Below are 17,395 nucleotides of genomic sequence, written 5' to 3'. Positions count from 1 at the left end.
AAAATAAATAATTCTTTTAAAAAAGACACATTGTCCAAAAATCTAGTCATGTGAGATTTCTGAGTGCTTGTGAAAAACCTCCAAAACCAAGAAAAGAGCCTTGTAACTTCAGTTTCTTCAAAAGCATGGACTTGTTCTTGTTTCATAGACTAATGTTTCATATCACTCCCAGGTAGAGTGGAAGAGTAAGTTTACTTCAGATTATTCATTGCAATTGTCTATTGTTATTTGTTGTTTTGCCACATGCAGCTTTGTCCTTGTGATTAGATACTTTACTCTTGTGGCTCCTCTTCTTAACCCTCAGGTACAAACTGATGCTCTGAATAAACTTGGTTAGTGCATGAAACTTTAGTCCTCATATACTGGCTCCATTTTCCCAGGTCCCACCACCTCCAGAGCGGTAAAAATGAGGCTTAAAGAGAAGGGGTGCAGTACTGAAATTTCCTCGGACTATGGAATGGGGACCAGAAAAAGTATGAAAATCCTTTCAGCCCTAACAGCAACAACAAAAGCCACTTGTTTAGGTCCAAATAGAGTTTCTGTGCTGTACATCTTCAGTATTCCTGAGGACAGCATAATGATGAGGAAGGCAATGTCTATGCTGGGTCCAAACAGAGCGTTAACTGTACCACCTGAGCAGTGCTGATCTCAACGGAAACACAGTATTCTAATGGTGAATGGTACACGGCTTAAAAGGTCTAAAGGAAACAAATCTAACCTCTACACTTCTGTTACAGAAAGGAAATATTCAGTCAAACATTCATAAGCATGATTTAGGTGTCCTTTGCATTTGTCTTGCATGTGTTACCAAGTATAATGTACCATTTGATTAAAAAAAAAAAAGTGAGAAGCACATTTTCATCAAACCATGAGAGGATGTGTATTTGCAAGTACTACTCTAACTACTTAAATCACAGTGATACGTCACTAAAAGATCTAATAAAAATGTAATTGTGATTATTACATTTATTTGCTTCTTAGGTCCTATGACTAAAAGGTATGTATGTATGTATGCATATAAACATATATGTGGGGATTTCTAAAACAATGATGGTTCTTATGAAAATACATCTCATCTCATACTTAGTGAACTATGGCTATATTTATCTGCCAGTCTTTACATTTCCATCTTTGTCATTCATCATATTTATAAACAAGACTAGGAATATTCCCCACACATAACTAATATACATTTAAATAACTGAAATTTAAACTCATGAGCACAAGTGGCACCATTATCTTATTTAGAACTGCTGACATAACCTTACACACTCTTGTCTCACTCAGAATTAGCTATTGGATTTGAGGTAAAGAGAACATTTTTCTTTTTTTAAGAGAATACGGGCTGGAGAGATGGCTCAGCGGTTAAGAGCACGGACTGTTCTTCCAGAGGTCCTGAGTTCAAATCCCAGCAACCACATGGTGGCTCACAACCATCCATAAAGAGATTGGATGCCCTCTTCTGGTGTGTCCGAAGACAGCTACAGTGTACTCATAATAAAATTAATAAAAAAAATAGTCTAACAGGATTCATTCAAAAAATAAAAAAAAAGAATACATTTGTAGACAGTCTTTCCTTCTCTTCTACCTTGACTATATGGTAATAATGAACTCTTACAAATTATACTTGATGTTAATTAGCAAAACTGGCATCGAGTGTGATGTTTTAAAAGACAAGTGTTTATGCCCTAGTATTTATGATGCAGTATGAAAGTTACTGCGCTATATATCTAATCTCAAACAGATAGCCTTTCCAGTTGCAAAACTAGGTCCATGGATAATTAATTTCCTTTAATCTGTTCCTAAGTTTAACATTTTTGTCCTTGTTGTTTTTACACCTTGGGATCATTTAGTGTAATTTACAAAATGAACTTCCAAAGCTTCCGGAACAGAACTGAGGCCTTCAATAAGACAGAAACATGCCTACAGTACACATGTACTCAGGGCACAACCAAAGCAATCAACCCTGGGAGCCTTGGCCACTTTACTTCCCAGCTGCCAACATTTAACACAACCAACATCAGAATGTCAGAATCAGCAAAGGTGTCACTTTGTTCTGTTTCTAACCAATACTAACAACTGTATATAATGCCAAAGTACTGACTTATATCATGTCTGTTAATGAGACTTGCGTTTTTAATTTTATTATATAATCTTTAAAAAAAAAAAAAAGACAGAGTCTTACTGTGTAGTCCTAGCTGCCCTGAAACATCCTGTGTAGAACAAGCTGGTCTTGAACTCAGATCTCCTGTTTCTGCCTGATCTGCTGAGATTAAAGGTATATATCATCATACCCAGCTATATTTATTAATTTTTTAAAGTGGAAAGGAAAGGAGGGACAAGAGGGGGGGACAAGGAGAAGGAGAGGAGAAGGAGGACGAGGAGGAGGAGAAGGGAGGGAGAGGGAAAGGGAAAAGAGAAGGAAAGGAGAAAGGGAAGGAGAAGGAAAGGGGGAACAGGAAGGAAGAGGAAAGGAAAAGTAGAGACCTAAAAAGACAGGGAAAGGGGCAGGACCAAACAGTACCCATGTCCAAGGCCAGCCTAGACTACAGAGTGAGACTCTTTCTCAATTTAAAAAACATCAAACATGAACCAGCAACTTATTTTTTGTTTTTGAGACAGGGTCTCTCTATGTAGCCCTAACAATCCTGGAACTCACTAGGCTGACCTTGAATTCAGAGATCTTGTCTATGCTTCCCAAGTGCTGGGCTCAAATGCATGAGACACCATGCCTAGCCAGCATCTTTTTAAAAATTCACATTTCAACGATAAGCAGGGAAACAGTTTACAGCAACAATGAAGAGGCCTGTGAGGCAGAAAGATGATCAGAGTGGTATTAGAGTTGGCCAAATGGGTCATCATGGATCAGAGCCACAGTGTGAAAAAGACTCAGCTGGTTACTGCTAAAAGGGGGAAGGATAATCTCAACACTAGGAAGACTGAGACAGGAGGACTACTACTGTGAGTTCAAGACCAGGATGGGTTTCCTACCTAGCATCAGGGCAGCTAATGTCACCAAGAAAGACCCAAAATCAAACAAACAAAACCACCAGAGATGGAAGGCAGAACAACAGGAAAACAAAAAAACCACAAAAAACAAAAACAAAACAGAAGGCCACTAGAAGTTGAAAAGGAGCAAGGCAATAGAGTCTGCCCCCGAACATCCAAAAGGGATGCAACCCAACCCACATGTTAACTGTAGTCCTGGAAAAAGATCTCTGAGCTACAGAACTGTGAGCATAGCAAGCTGTGTTCAAACACTAACTTGATTAATGTGTTGTAACAACTGAAAACTCATGCTTAAGAGATCATGGAAGCAATTACACCAAAAAAAGGATAATGTGTTTTCAATGAAATCTTCAGGTTCTGAAGCTGTAAATACTCCAAGACTGGTGGAACACTGCAGACAAGAGAATGAGTGCACTCTCTTGTGCTATCAATGGATGACAGACCAGCTGCATGGTGCTGTCAAAGATGAGATCTCAAAGATGAGATGATGGGTTTTTAAACAAAATAGAGAACACACACACACAGGACACGTTTAATCATAAGCCAAAGTAAGCATATGTAATACATGCACACTCAAGTAATATTCGTTCCAGTTGTTTATCTGTCTGTTTTCAATACAGAAGAGCAAACCCAGGGCATTACATGTTAGACAAGCCATTTCTCATTGAACTACAACCCTAGCTAATGCTCCCAGCCCTTAAACTTTTAAATTCTGAGAAAAGATCCAGGTAACTTACTTAGGTTGGCCCTGAACTCATTCTGTAGCCCAGGAAGGTACACAATAATGCAAAACCAAAACACAACCAATATAGTTCACCTTATTAGATTAAAAACAAAAACAAAACCTTGTTCCCTTCTACAGATGCATTAAAAAGTAACAAAATCTATGACCTCGTTCCTTGTAAGAGGTCTCCACAAACTGAAACTATACAATAAACCACTTTAGAAAACAATGACAATTTCTTATAAACAGACATCTACCATGAAACTATTCATTTCACACAAATGTATCTGCCCTAAACAAACAAAAGCAGGAGTAATGAGAATAAAGGCACTTGCTACCAAGCCTGACACCTGACCACACCCCAGAACTCACAAGGTAAGCTGGAGAGAACCATTCCTGATAACTAGCCTCTGACCTCCAAACATACTGGGACACATGTGCCCGCCCACACACAAATAAAAAAATAGGCCAGGCAGTGGTGGCACACACCTTTAATCCCAGCAGGTGGATTTCTGAGATAGAGGCCAGCCTGGTCTACAGAGTGAGTTCCAGGACAGCCAGGACTACACAGAGAAACCCTGTCTCGTAAAACAAACAAACAAATACACACACACACACACACACACACACAAAATTTAAAAAAGCATTAGACTATGGAAGTATGTGTATATAAATGTTTGTGCAAGTTTAATACATAATTGGCAAAATTATGAAAACAACCTATATTTCCAACAACAGATACACAAATGCTTAACAATGGAAACCACTCAGCAATAAAAAGCAGTGACTCTTTTATATGGAACAATATGGGCAAATCTCAAATAAAATATGCTATGTGAAAAAGCTGAACCAGAATGAAGGTATAGAGGATAGGTTCTGCATTCACAGAAATTCTACAAAATATAAACTACTCTATAATGGCAACAAGCCTGAGAACAGGGAATGGGAAGGGAAGGTTTACAAAAACCACATCATGTTCCTTTCTTTACATTGATGATCTCTTGGGAATATGTGAAAATTTGCAAAATACTATTATAAGTTTACATTATATGTAATTTATTTTATCTCAACAAAAGTCAACAGTCTGGCATGGTAGCACATACAGTCATCCCAGCTACTCAGAGGCTAAAGCACAATAATGGAGAATTTAAGATCCACCTGGACAGCTTACCAAGGCTACTTCAAAATTAAACTTAAGAAGAAACAGAGAGCCAGGTTTGAGTCCCAGGAAGCACATGACAGCTCAGTTCATAGCCATCTGTTGTACGTAACTCCACCCCTAAGGAATTCAATGCCCTCTTTTAGCTTCCATAGGCACCAGGAAGCTCATGTGGTACAGAATCATATTTGAAGGCAAAACACTTATGTACATAAAAAGAAAAGACTTTTTACAAAAGATGCTAAGGCAGCTGGAGGGACCAACAGGTCCACAGTGAGACCATTTCAAACAACAAAACAAAAAAGTAGGCTTACTCAACTCAAAACAGAGCTAAAAGTGATCACAACTATGATCAATCAATACAAACTACAAGGTTCGGATTCCACATGCCAAGGTTATCTATACCATTATGACATTCGTCTGAGACTGGTTACATACCTGAGGTCTATTAGGATTACATATTAGTGTCCAAACATGTTTCACGGTAGTGACTGTGTAAACAAATCTGTTAAAGTGCCAATAATTTATGACTTTTATGTTGTATAATACCCAATAATGATAATAAACTGTAATCAGTCTATATATGTATAATAGTTGTAACAGCTGTATTAGAGTACATTATTACTATTTCTTAGGAGTGAATTTTTTAGTTTTCTTTTTTTTAATTTTACGTGTATTGCCTGCATGTATGTCTGTTGTGTGAGTATCAGATCTCTGGGAACTAGAAAACTGCCATGTGTGTACTGGGAATTGAACTGGGGTCCTCTGGAAAAGTAGCTAATGCTCTTAATCGCTGAGCCATCGCTCCAGCCCTAATACTTTTTTTTTTTAATTATTTTTAAAACTGTGCTTTTCTGCACCAACAATAACCTCATGCACCTTGCATTTCCCACTCTTGACAACATCAACTATCCGCAGGGAATAGTGGATAGACAGACTTATATACCATGCAGACTGATATAAGTGCTCTCTACACCGCAGTAAAATCTCCTAGTGACATTTCTTTGCAGGTATGAACTCTCATAATTAAGTAATGTATGACTATACTTTAAGACACATGCTGCTATCTGACTAAAAATGAACACAGAAGACTTTACAAGCTGGTACCTGTGAGATGTGATTGATGGACGACTCCATCCTCCGCAGCTGAGATGCTTGGATATCCAGCAGCTGGAGCACATTGTTGGCCAATGCATTTATTTGATAAGCAACACTAGCTAGAGATTGAGTTGTATATGCTTTGGTCTCTTCTAGAGCTTTTCTCTTGTCTGTAGCCTAAAATAAGAACAGAAAGAACCAATACTTAGTTAATATTCATTAAACACACATTCTATACAACTATAGAATCCCCCCCCACCCCCCATTTAAAAAGCTCAAATTGGTTTGGCAAGATGGCTCAATGGGTAAAAGAGCTTGCTGCACAAGCTTGGTGACATGAGTTTAATTCCCAGAACCCCCTTAAAGATGAAAGGAGAAAAACAGCTCCACAGCTGTCCTCTGACCTCCCCATGCACTCCGTGGCACTACAGCACCCTCACACCTATGCACAAAGTGCACACACACAGTAATGATAACAAGTTGGATGGAGGAGTAATTAAAAATAAACTTTGGAACTAACCTGATTGATTCTTGGGATTCTGAATAAGGTTACAGATAACAGACTTTTTAAAATATTGGTCTTGTAATTCTGCAATATTTCTAAAGTCATTTATTTACTTTAGCCACTACTTGTAGATTACTTAAGATGTTTAAACAATTATACTATCTTTGTAAAACAAGTTTACTTTTTCCTTTGAAATTATCTTCTGTCTTGGTTCTTTCTCTTGCTCTCTTAGTAACTAGAAATACAAGTACAATGTGGAATAAAAGCAGCCATCCACACTATTAAAAGCAAAGTTGTTTTGCATTAAAACACAGAATCTTGTTCAGTGGTAGAGCATTTGTCTAGAATGTGCAAGTAAGTTCTAGAATCAAACTTCAGAACTGGAGGGGGAAAATGTAGGTTTTCTACAGTTAAAACAACAAATGAAAAATATCTGTTTACAAAGCCAAGTAGATTTAAACTTGACTAAGATAATTATTTTCAGTCATTATATTCTAGAATTTCATCTGCCTGTTTTTTGGTTTGGTTTGTTTTTTGTTTTGTTTTTGATTTTTGATTTTTATTTTCAACTTACTAACACAGGCATTTTTTCCATCACAGGAGTGGGAGGAAATGTCAGTATTGGGCTAATATCTATTTCTCCTCTCCCCCCCCAGCCCCCACCAAAAACTTGCATGTTATTTTCTGGTTTTCTTTATCATAAAACCATGTAACTGCTTACAGTCAATGAGATGTTAACAAACAACTACTCATAAACACATAAGAACCTTTTCGTCCCAATGCAATAAAGTAAAATACAGTCTTACACAAAAACAATGTCATATTTAATCAAAGACAGCATTTTACAGAGCTTCCATTTAAATTTTTAAAGTAAGAAAAGAGTACCATAACTGGTTGTTCAATTTGAAATGTTCAGCCCTGAGGGCATTCAAACAAGAAACATTATATGGACTCAACAGGCTATTTTAGGAATACGTGTGTGTGTGTGTGTGTGTGTGTGTGTGTGTGTGTGTGTGTGTATGCAATAACAATTGATTTTTAAAAAGAAGCTATGCTTTCTGAAGTAGAGCAGGTGACTATGTTACCAGAAAATGCCTATCAAGTCACCATTAATTTCCACTCATATAAACTATAAATTTGAACAGCAAATTTCCATAAAATTCCATCTGCCAGTTATTTCAAGTTTGTTGCTCACTTTATAATCACTAACTGACCTTAGTATGTCCAAGGAGCACACAAAACGAGTCACAGACTACTTAACAACTAAGAATATGTCCACAGAATTAAGACTGGCATTAACCATGGCAGGCACTCTGTTAACTAATGGCTCTGGGGTGATGTATCATATGAAGCCCATCTGTCATCCCTGTCTTATACAACAGATGATTCTTTAAAGGAAATCAAATATACACAGCATTAAAAGAAAAGCTAATTGTTTAAAATAGCTGTACGTAAGCAATACAGTGAATGCACTTAAAATAAACCATACAGGAAATTCCTTTGATGACTGAACTTCATGATCATCTCAACCAAGTCTTTGCCTCCTTCCTCATCCACCTGCAGACATCAAATTTACTAAATTAAGACTGATAGCTGGAGTGGAAACCTTGAAAAAAAGTTAACAACTTCCTTAAGTACTTTTCTGCCCACTCATGTCATCTTCAAAAGGCATGGATGGATGGATGGATGGATGGATGGATGGATGGATGGATGGATGGATGGATGGATGGAAACTGCTGGTTATAAGCAATTGCAATCTTTCTTCATCCTTCTATCTCCCCCATTCCTCCTTTTCCAGTGAAAAATCACCACCGTCCCTATCTATACAGTTGTTTCATTTGCCTTTCCTCTTCTTTAATCTTTCTTTACCTATAGGTAAATCGTTCTCCCTTTTTATTACATCAATACCTGCCTCCCCAAAAGAGAAAGAAAACATCCCCAAGCCAGGAGTGACAGTACACAGCTATTATAATCCAAGCATCTTGGAGGTAGGAAACAATTAGCAAGTTTGAGGACAGCCTGACCAACACTGGAGAACCTGCCTCACGAATGGAGGCCTGGGTATAAGAATAGAAAACTCACACAGAACAATCAACCACCACTACGCTTACACATATGTTCATATTTAGCTGTATTTTAGAAAACATTTTTAAGCCTTTTAGTCAGTTTCTATCTCCCTGGCATTTCTAATAGACAGATAACACAGTTCTAAAACTAAATTTTATCATAGTTACAGCCCAAGTAACTATGATAATAAACTAATCCCTTTATCATCAGCATCACAATGCATTTATACTTTAAAAGGCTTAAGACACACACTTTGGAAACACTGTTTCAGAAAAACAAGTACATTTAAAACATATGATTAGGTTCAAGGCCACCCTGGGATCATAGTGAGCTCCAATCTAAAAAAATAAACAGCGATATTATAATTCACTGTTAAACCAGGCAGGCCCTAAACAAAAAGGGCTGTAAGCAAGGCAATATGCCCACCATCCACCAGTGTGCACTCACACCTGGTGTGAAGCAACCTAGCTGCTATCAGATTGCACAGATCACCCACTAGCCAGACCTCACAGTCCCCTGCCCAGGGAAACAATGCCCCGTCATGTGACCTAAGTTATGCACACCCCATTCCCCTTCTTCAGTCACACAGCATAGGCAACACACAAGCCTTCTCTTTCTCAGAGAAGTGTTAAGGAGTACAACATTGCTCACCACAGTAAAACTAAGGTCTCTGCTGCACAGCTGTACTGATAAAAATTCTTTTGCCTGAAATGACAATCCCTCTTAATGTTCCTCTCAAACTCCTCAAAAAATCTGACATTTGTTAACACATTTATAAGATACTGGCTTTCCTTCCACTTACTCCTTTGCTGGTAACTAACCCATGTCTCATATACTTACTTAACTTCTTAAAAAGAATTTGATTACTTGGCATACTGCTGGACAGTGCAACCAGAAAACACTTATCACAACTGCTTAAAATCTATGCATTCTTCACTTCTAGGAAACTGCCCAGAAGAAAAGCAAGGGTGAATGCAAAGAATAATATCACCCTTATTTATAGCAGGAGGGAAAAAAAAAAAAAACTAGAAGCAATGTAAAGAAACAATGACAATGGCAGGTGACACAAAAAATTCATTTTTCCTACCATGTTACTCAAAAATTATGTATATATTTACCAACAAGAAAAGTGTATTAAGGTCAGGATTTAAAAGCAAGAAGCAGACCATTGAAATTTATTAGAATAATGTATTTATTATATGATTTCACTTAACATTTATGGTAATAGTTGAGGAGGCAATGAAGGTCCAAGATGGAGGATGAAAATCATAGATTAACACATCAGTCAACTTGAGAAGCTAAAGCATCCAGCTACAGAAATAGGATTACAAAAGAAAATCTAAGGGGGAGCTGTGCCCTATAGACTTGCCACTACATCTGGAGATGTGTCAAATGAGTGGGGCTACTGTCAGCAATCAGGAATGGGAACTGGACACAGAACAAGAGAGTAAATCAGGTTGGGGCCCACAAGTCCCTGCATGATTCTTACTCCATCTAGCAGAAGAACCTTCAAATGTTAGACAGCACTGCTCACACAAATAAATCCCTCTTTTGGCTAGTTCTAACCCAGTGCATTTGGCAACCATAGAAGGGAGATTATGTAGCACATAGTCTGAGCTTGAGTAAAGATAAACAGTAAGAACCACCATGTGCCAATATAGTACATTTGCACATTTGTCTTAGACATAGAGAACTCAGAGCAAAGACAACAGCAAAAGCTTGCCTCAGTCTGCCATGCCAGTTATCTTTCATATGACCAAAAACAACTATTGGTCACTTTCCTAAGTGCTCTAACAAATACCTGACAAAAAAGCAACTTAAGAAATGTTTTGGTTGCCAGGCGGTGGTGGCGCACGCCTTTAATCCCAGCACTTGGGAGGCAGTGGCAGGCAGATTTCTGAGCCAAAAACCAAAAACCAAAAAAATGTTTTGGTTGAGTTTGAGACAGTCCATCATGACTGAAAAGTCATGGAGGCAGGAATGCACTCGAGCAGATGGTCAAGCTTCCCCACAGTCAGGAAGCAAGAGTGTGAGAACACTGCCTGCTCAGCTCACTTTCTCCCGTTATTTTCAGTCTAGGATTCCTGAGCAGGTGTGCTTTCCCCCCCCCCCCCCCCCCCCCCCCCCGTTTTTTTTTGGTTTTTCGAGACAGGGTTTCTCTTTTGTAGCCCTGGCTGTCCTGGAACTCACTCTGTAGACCAGGCAGGCCTCAAACTCAGAAATCTGCCTGTTTCTGCCTCCCAAGTGCTGGGATTAAAGGCATGCACCACTACTGCCTGGCTCTTTTTTTTTTTTTTCTTTCTTTCTGTTTTTCTACAGTATGCAGACGTTATCTTATTTTTTTTCTATTCTATTCCTTTTCTCCTTATTACTGAGAACTCTCTCATTTTCATTCATTCATTCAGGCTCTTCTGGGGACTGAATCTAGAGACTTGTATGCTAAACAAACAGATACTTACCACAGGGTTATAACTCTAGACTTTGGGTACTTTGTTTCTAATTTGTTCTTTTCTCTTCTTCATAACAAACATTTCTGTCCCTCTTTGTTCTCTGACTAAATCTTACTTGCTTCTATTTCTCCTCTCTTTCACCTATCCTTATCTCACCCATTTATTAAATCAGCATTTACAATACATAACTTTAACTTATGAAATACTCTATTTTGCCATTCTCTATTTTATGGTCATTGGTGATACACTGGTGGACTTTAACTGATCTTAAATATATTTCAGTGTCTTGTATCATTTGTTGTGAATGCTGATATCCTTTTCCTCTTCTCTAAGTGGTATTCAATGTTGAGCCTTCAAAATGTAGCCCTTTAATTCCAGAACTCTGGAGACCAGTTCTGTGAATAGATCTATGTGGGTTTCAGGCCAGCCTGATCTACATAGTAACTTCCAGGCCAGGATGCTCAGTAAAAAGATTTCCAAATAAAAGCCAAAGCAAGAAATACAGATCATAACAAAAACCAAAGAACTTAATAAAAAAAAAAATCAAGGCAATATGATGCCTCATAAGACATGTAACTCAGCTAGTATATTCAAAAGTACTGAAGTGAGTTAAATGTTCAACGGACAAAGACCTCGCATTTATCAGCAAAACAGGAAGATATACAAATGAGCAGATGAATGAAGTAAAGGAATTAATCCAGAATCTACACAAGAAAAACAGCAGTAGAGAAGAAAGTCACCAAAATAAATAAGAAAATCTTCAACATACATGAGAAAGTCAGGTCCATGGGGTGGGTTTTTGTTTTGTTTTTTAAACTTCAGCAAGGAAATCATGCCTAGTTTATTTGTTTGTTTGGGTGTTTTGGGAGATGGGTGGGGGCCTGTCTGTGGAAAGAAAAACTGAAAATTTTCTTAATTCTTTAATTTCAAATTAAAGCATAGGAGTCTCAAGGAGATTCAAACAAGCAGGCAGAAAATGAACAAAATCAGGAATCAAGGAAAAAGATCCAGGAAATAATATATTCAACAGCAATAAAGCAAAAACAAACACTGAAAACAGATGAGCAAAACATTCATGAACTACAGGATATAATCAAGAGACCAAGACTAATAATCAAAGGGGGGGCTGTGATAGAAAATGACCATTAGAAAATTTAAAGACAAGGATAGCGAAACAAGTTGCATCTAAAATGCCAAACAGACATGAGCGAGAAGAACCTGCCTATGCCAGGTTCACTCAAGGTGTCAGAAATACAAAGTAAGAGCCAGGCATGGTGGTGCAAGCTTTTAATCACAGAGCTTGGGAGGCAAAAGCTGATGGTTCTCTATGAGTTCCAAGCAAACTGGGGTTAGACCTCAGTTTCAAAAAAAGAAAAAGGCAAACAGGTATTAAAAGCTATAAAGGAAAACCACTAATTCGCCTACAAAGGCAAGCACATCAGAAAACACTCAGCGCTCTCATCAGCAAACCTAACAAGAAAGCATGAAATGAGATATCAGCCTCAAGCCTTTGGCTGAGTCTGAGAAGTCACACATCAAAGCTGCTAAGGAGCCCCATGAGCAAGGTCCACCCTGACAGATCGGAGGGTGGTGTTATGGACAATTAGCTGTCACTAAAGTTAAAGAGTGTCAGATATGCCCAAGGACCACTGCAGGGCTCTCACCGCTTTCGGAGTCGTGTGCTGAATATGTGGAGATGGCAGCTAGTGGGAACGAAATCACATTATAATGCTGGTTACACAGGAAACAGATCGCATGTTAGAAGCCTTGGAAGCCTTGGAAATGCACATTCCTTGCTGGAGGGCATGTTTGACTATGATGTAGAAATGGATCTGGACATTTTCCTATGAAACCTTTTGAAGTAGAAATTTCTGGTTTCTTTGCAAAGTCGGTTGTGTCGAATGGTGTTTTGCTGGGGCAAACACATGAAGGAGTGTTTTCCTGAAATGGACACGAATGAAAGGATGTTTCGCTAAGACAGACTCATGAAGGAATGTTCACTGAAGCAGACACAGGTAAAAGGATGCTTTTTGCTAAAGCAAGCACATGAAAGGACACATGATGAAGGATTCCTCACTAATGACATGCATGTATTGGTTCACCTTACATTGTGTATTTGAGTTCCATTTTTTGGGACTCTTACAGACAGAAACACACTAATAAACTTCTAGCGGTATGCTGGCAGCTTGCTGCTTCCCAGGACTTGAGCGTACTGGCAGAGTGATGTCAGCTGATACAGACTCATGACTGACATTGTGTTTTGGTAAGAGACTCACATGCTGAGACAAGAGATGTGGTCAGGGAAGACCAGTGGAGGACACATGATGTTTGGAGGAAGCATAGATAGGACTCAATGGACAGAAACGGGCTTGCTTGCAAAGCTAGCTTTGCAAAGGTTCTTTGTCTCATGTCTTTTCTAATCTTTGTTTCACTGAAAATGACATGGCAAAGAACTTCTCCTGGCATCCCTGGTGGTCTTAATCCCTCCTACTGATTCATGCTGATTCAGCAGAGGCTTGCCTGTTCCTGGTAGGTCGTGCCACCACTGCTGCTATGCCACACTACTCCACTGGACTGCTGGTATTTTCCATGAAGTGTTTGCGAGTGGACTGAGCTGCTGCTGATGGCTTGTGAACTGAACTGCTGATTTCCTACAATGCAGATAGGATTTGCTCCAAAAAATGATTTCTGAACAGGTCCACTTTCTCCATATCCTAATAACCTTTCTTTTCCACTACCTCTGATGGGTGGTGGGCTAGAAGGGAGGTTAAAGCGTTTGGGAACTGTCATTAAAAATAGGGTTGAGAAGGGCTGCAGAGATGGCTCAGCAGTTAAGAGCACTGACTACTCTGCCAAAGGTCCTGAGTTCAATTTCCAGCAATCACATGCTGGCCCACAACCATCTGTAATGGGATCCCATGCACTCTTCTAGGGTGTGTCTGAAGACAGCTACAGTATACTCATATAAATAAAAAAATAAATAAATCATTTTTAAAAATAGAGTTGAGAAAAAAATTAAAGCCTACAACCTTTTATTAAATAAACTTTTGTAATGGATAGACGGAAGAAAGGAAGGAAAGAAAAAACTATTTTAAGGCCTAAAAGTAAATAAATGCCAACAGATTTACTAGATCACCAAATCTGTCTCAGAAATAAGGCATCACAAGACAAGAACAAACTAAGGCAGTTTACATCCACCAACTCAAAATCGTGGGATACGTAAAAGAATCACTTTATTCAACAGTAAATAGGAAACCACCTACGGGATACTTAAAAGAATCACTTTATTCAATGGTGAATGGGAAACCGCCTAACACTCCTAGGGTAGAAAGAAAAGAAGAAACAATAATTCAAGCATCTAAAAAGTCAACATAATTACAAGAATTAACAAACCTCTCTCAACAATAACCCTAAATGTAAATGGGCTGAACTCACCAACAAAAAGATACAAATTATACTGTACTTAAAAACAGATTCAATTCATCCTTGCTGCCAAGAAATCCACCTGACTAGCAAAAACACCCACAGAAGGCATCAGGGAATAGATTTATCAAGCAAATAGAAACCAAGCACCTTAGTATATTTCTTTTCTTCATTCAATTCTGATACCTGATAAAAGTACATTTCAAACCAAATTTAGAACATTTTAAAAAGCTGCATTATATATGAATAAGTAAAACAATCATCATGAAGGCATACAACTGTCATTCTATATGAACCATTGGAAGCTAACAATTTCATAAAACAAACAGTGGGCATAAAAGGTCACAAAATCCCTGATTGAATAGAAATTAGTGAACTTGAGTATCCCACCCACTCTGATCAATATGTAAGACATTCAATCTAACTAAAGTCAACAACAACAACAAAAAATCCTAGCCGGGCAGTGGTGGCACACGCCTTTAATCCCAGCACTTGGGAGGCAGAGGCAGATGGATTTCTGAGTTCGAGGCCAGCCTGGTCTACAGAGTGAGTTCCAGGACAACCAGGACTACACAGAGAAACCCTGTCTCGAAAAAGAAAGAATAAATAAATAAATAAATAAATAAATAAATAAAATTAAAAATCCTGAATTAAGCTGTACCTTAGGTCAAATGAATCTAATAGGTATGCACATAGTACTCCATCCAGCAGAATACACATTCTCCTCAGCACTCCAGAGAAGCCTATAAGGTTAGACATTAGGAGGCATCATTAGACTGGCCAGACAGCTCAATGTGTAAAGGCATTTAACACCTGATGAGCCCAGTTTCATCCCAGGAGTCACAAAGTAGAAGTAAAAACTGATTCCTACTAGTTGTACTCTGGTTCATACAGTCAACCATGGCATACACATGCCCACATACAAAAATAAATAAACATGAAATAAGTTCATTAATTAGCTAGGTTAAATAGACAACATCAAAATTTCTTGTATTGTACTAGATTAAAGTGCAATAAAATAGGAAATCAATAGCAAGAAAATTCAGAAACTACACATACACTGAGACTGAAAAATACACTCATGAACACTGGACCAATGAAGAAATCAGAAATAAAATTTAAAGATTCCAAGAATCAGGGAGTAGAGAAGTGGCTCAGCAGTCATGAGAGCACTTAGGGACTCAAGTTCCACTTCCCTGCAACCAGAGGATTTGACTCCCTCTTCTCTAGCATCTGTGGGCACAAGGCACACACACTGTCAACATACAGTCAGGTGAACACTCATACACATAAAATAAATAAGACTTTTTAAATCCTAGAAATCAAAGGAAACAAAGGTGTAACTTCCTGGAACCTTTGGGAATTAGCAAGACAGTTAAAAGAAAAAGTTCATACTACTTATAACGAACATGCTAAATGAGAAAACTAAAATCAGCGACAATGAGTAGCTGTGCATAGTGCAGGATGGTGACTCTTCTTTTATTACTTCCCGCAACAAAGTCCCTCTTTCCAGATAACTCTAACACATCAAGTTGACAAAAATAAAAATAAAATAAAATAAAATCCAGAACACAAGTACCACAATCAACACTCAAGTAATCAGCAGTGGACTCTGACTACTTCACACCTGCCAGGTCCGCCATGGCCTTGGTAGGAACAGAATGACATGGTTCCTACCCGCAGGGAAAGGGTCAGCAGGCGTGGACTTCCACAAGTGCCCATGGCTGCTGTGGGCAGAAGAACTGTTTGTATAATAATGTACATATTTTACATTCCTCCTTCAAGGAATGTCTTCCCTGTTAACATTAGGTGAAGCTGTAGTTAATGTCTCAGCAAAATGGTAACCGCTGGGACCTTCAGGACAGCCCTGTGGGGTTGAACTCTGTGGGGAAAAAAAAAAAAAAAAAAAAAAAAACTCTAAGACCATGATGTCAAAAATATATAATTTCTCAACTATGAAAAATATACTAGAAAAAACAAAAAGAAAAATATAAAGATAATATAAAATTATGAGGGACTTTCTGAATCTAACGGAACAAAAGCAGCTGTGCTGTGAGCCGACTTGTCAGAAAGACACTAAGGAAGAAGAAAAGAGATTTAGGGAGTGGTGGTTGCAGGAGATCCCACTCAGGTAACTTTATGCTTACAAAGGCAGACAGATTCCAGAGTTCAAGGTCAGCCTCAGACAGAACAAGTTTAAACCCAGGTATGTGGTAGAATTGGTAATTTCAGGAGAGGGTCCCAACCAGCAAGCTTAAGGTCTATACTTAACAAAGGCAAGCAGCTCTCTGAATTCTTTTGCAATGTTAAAAGGAAATGTGTGCTTGCTTTCTCCTAAGAATTAATGTGCTGGGGTCACAGGATGTCATTCCATAGGACAATCAAAAGAAAACCTGGAGTAAATGACTAGATTGATAGGTAAAATAAAAGACTGGGCTTATGATCTACAAGAGATGAGCTATCCAGATAATTTTTTTAGAATATTAAGAAATAACTGCTCGGATGACTGTCTGGAGCAGAACATAGACAGTTATTTAGAGATCTCCAGAGAAAGCAAATCAGAGAGAAAGAAAGCAGAACTGAGAGAAGGCAGGCTGCAAGAACATGAGTTCCAAGCTTCAACTCAAGATTTGAATTTGGGTCATTTGTGTTCGCCACTCCCAGACACCCTTTCCTTAGAAACCCTCTCTCAGCCAGGGCTGGTCCTTGGCAAGTCTAGATGTGCTCACTGGAGCTGTAATAAGAGCTGGGGTGGAGTGCTGTGGAAAGTTGTCTTCCAAGCATGACAGGGCGTAAGACTGAGCTCACAGCAGCATGATCACTGCCCAAGACTGGGTCAGCCAAGATGGGAAGAAGTGAGTCAACAGCAGTGGGAGGGGAACAAAGATTAAGAGCAGGGATGAGTACGTTTGGGGTGTGGTGTGGTGTGGTGTGGTGTGGTGTGGTGTGGTGTGGTGTGG

The 17,395-nt window shown here is 38.7% G+C and overlaps 1 protein-coding gene across 10 annotated transcripts in view; it reads right to left on the bottom strand.

Moving 5' to 3' along the window:
• The window catches only part of Abi1 (abl interactor 1), a 96,070-nt gene that overhangs the window by 50,974 nt on the left and 27,701 nt on the right, over positions 1–17,395 (bottom strand). For all 10 annotated transcript variants that reach the window (XM_028764903.1, XM_028764907.1, XM_028764904.1 and 7 more), the window contains exon 2: positions 6,000–6,167. In XM_028764903.1, coding sequence (XP_028620736.1) covers positions 6,000–6,167 — 168 coding nt within the window. The remainder of the gene's footprint in view (positions 1–5,999; positions 6,168–17,395) is intronic.

Source organism: Grammomys surdaster, unplaced genomic scaffold, assembly GCF_004785775.1.
Source record: "Grammomys surdaster isolate TR1022 unplaced genomic scaffold, NIH_TR_1.0 146, whole genome shotgun sequence".
Lineage (NCBI taxonomy): Eukaryota > Metazoa > Chordata > Mammalia > Rodentia > Muridae > Grammomys > Grammomys surdaster.
Note: the sequence above shows the minus strand (reverse complement) of the source record. Positions and strands in the feature narration are given on the sequence as shown.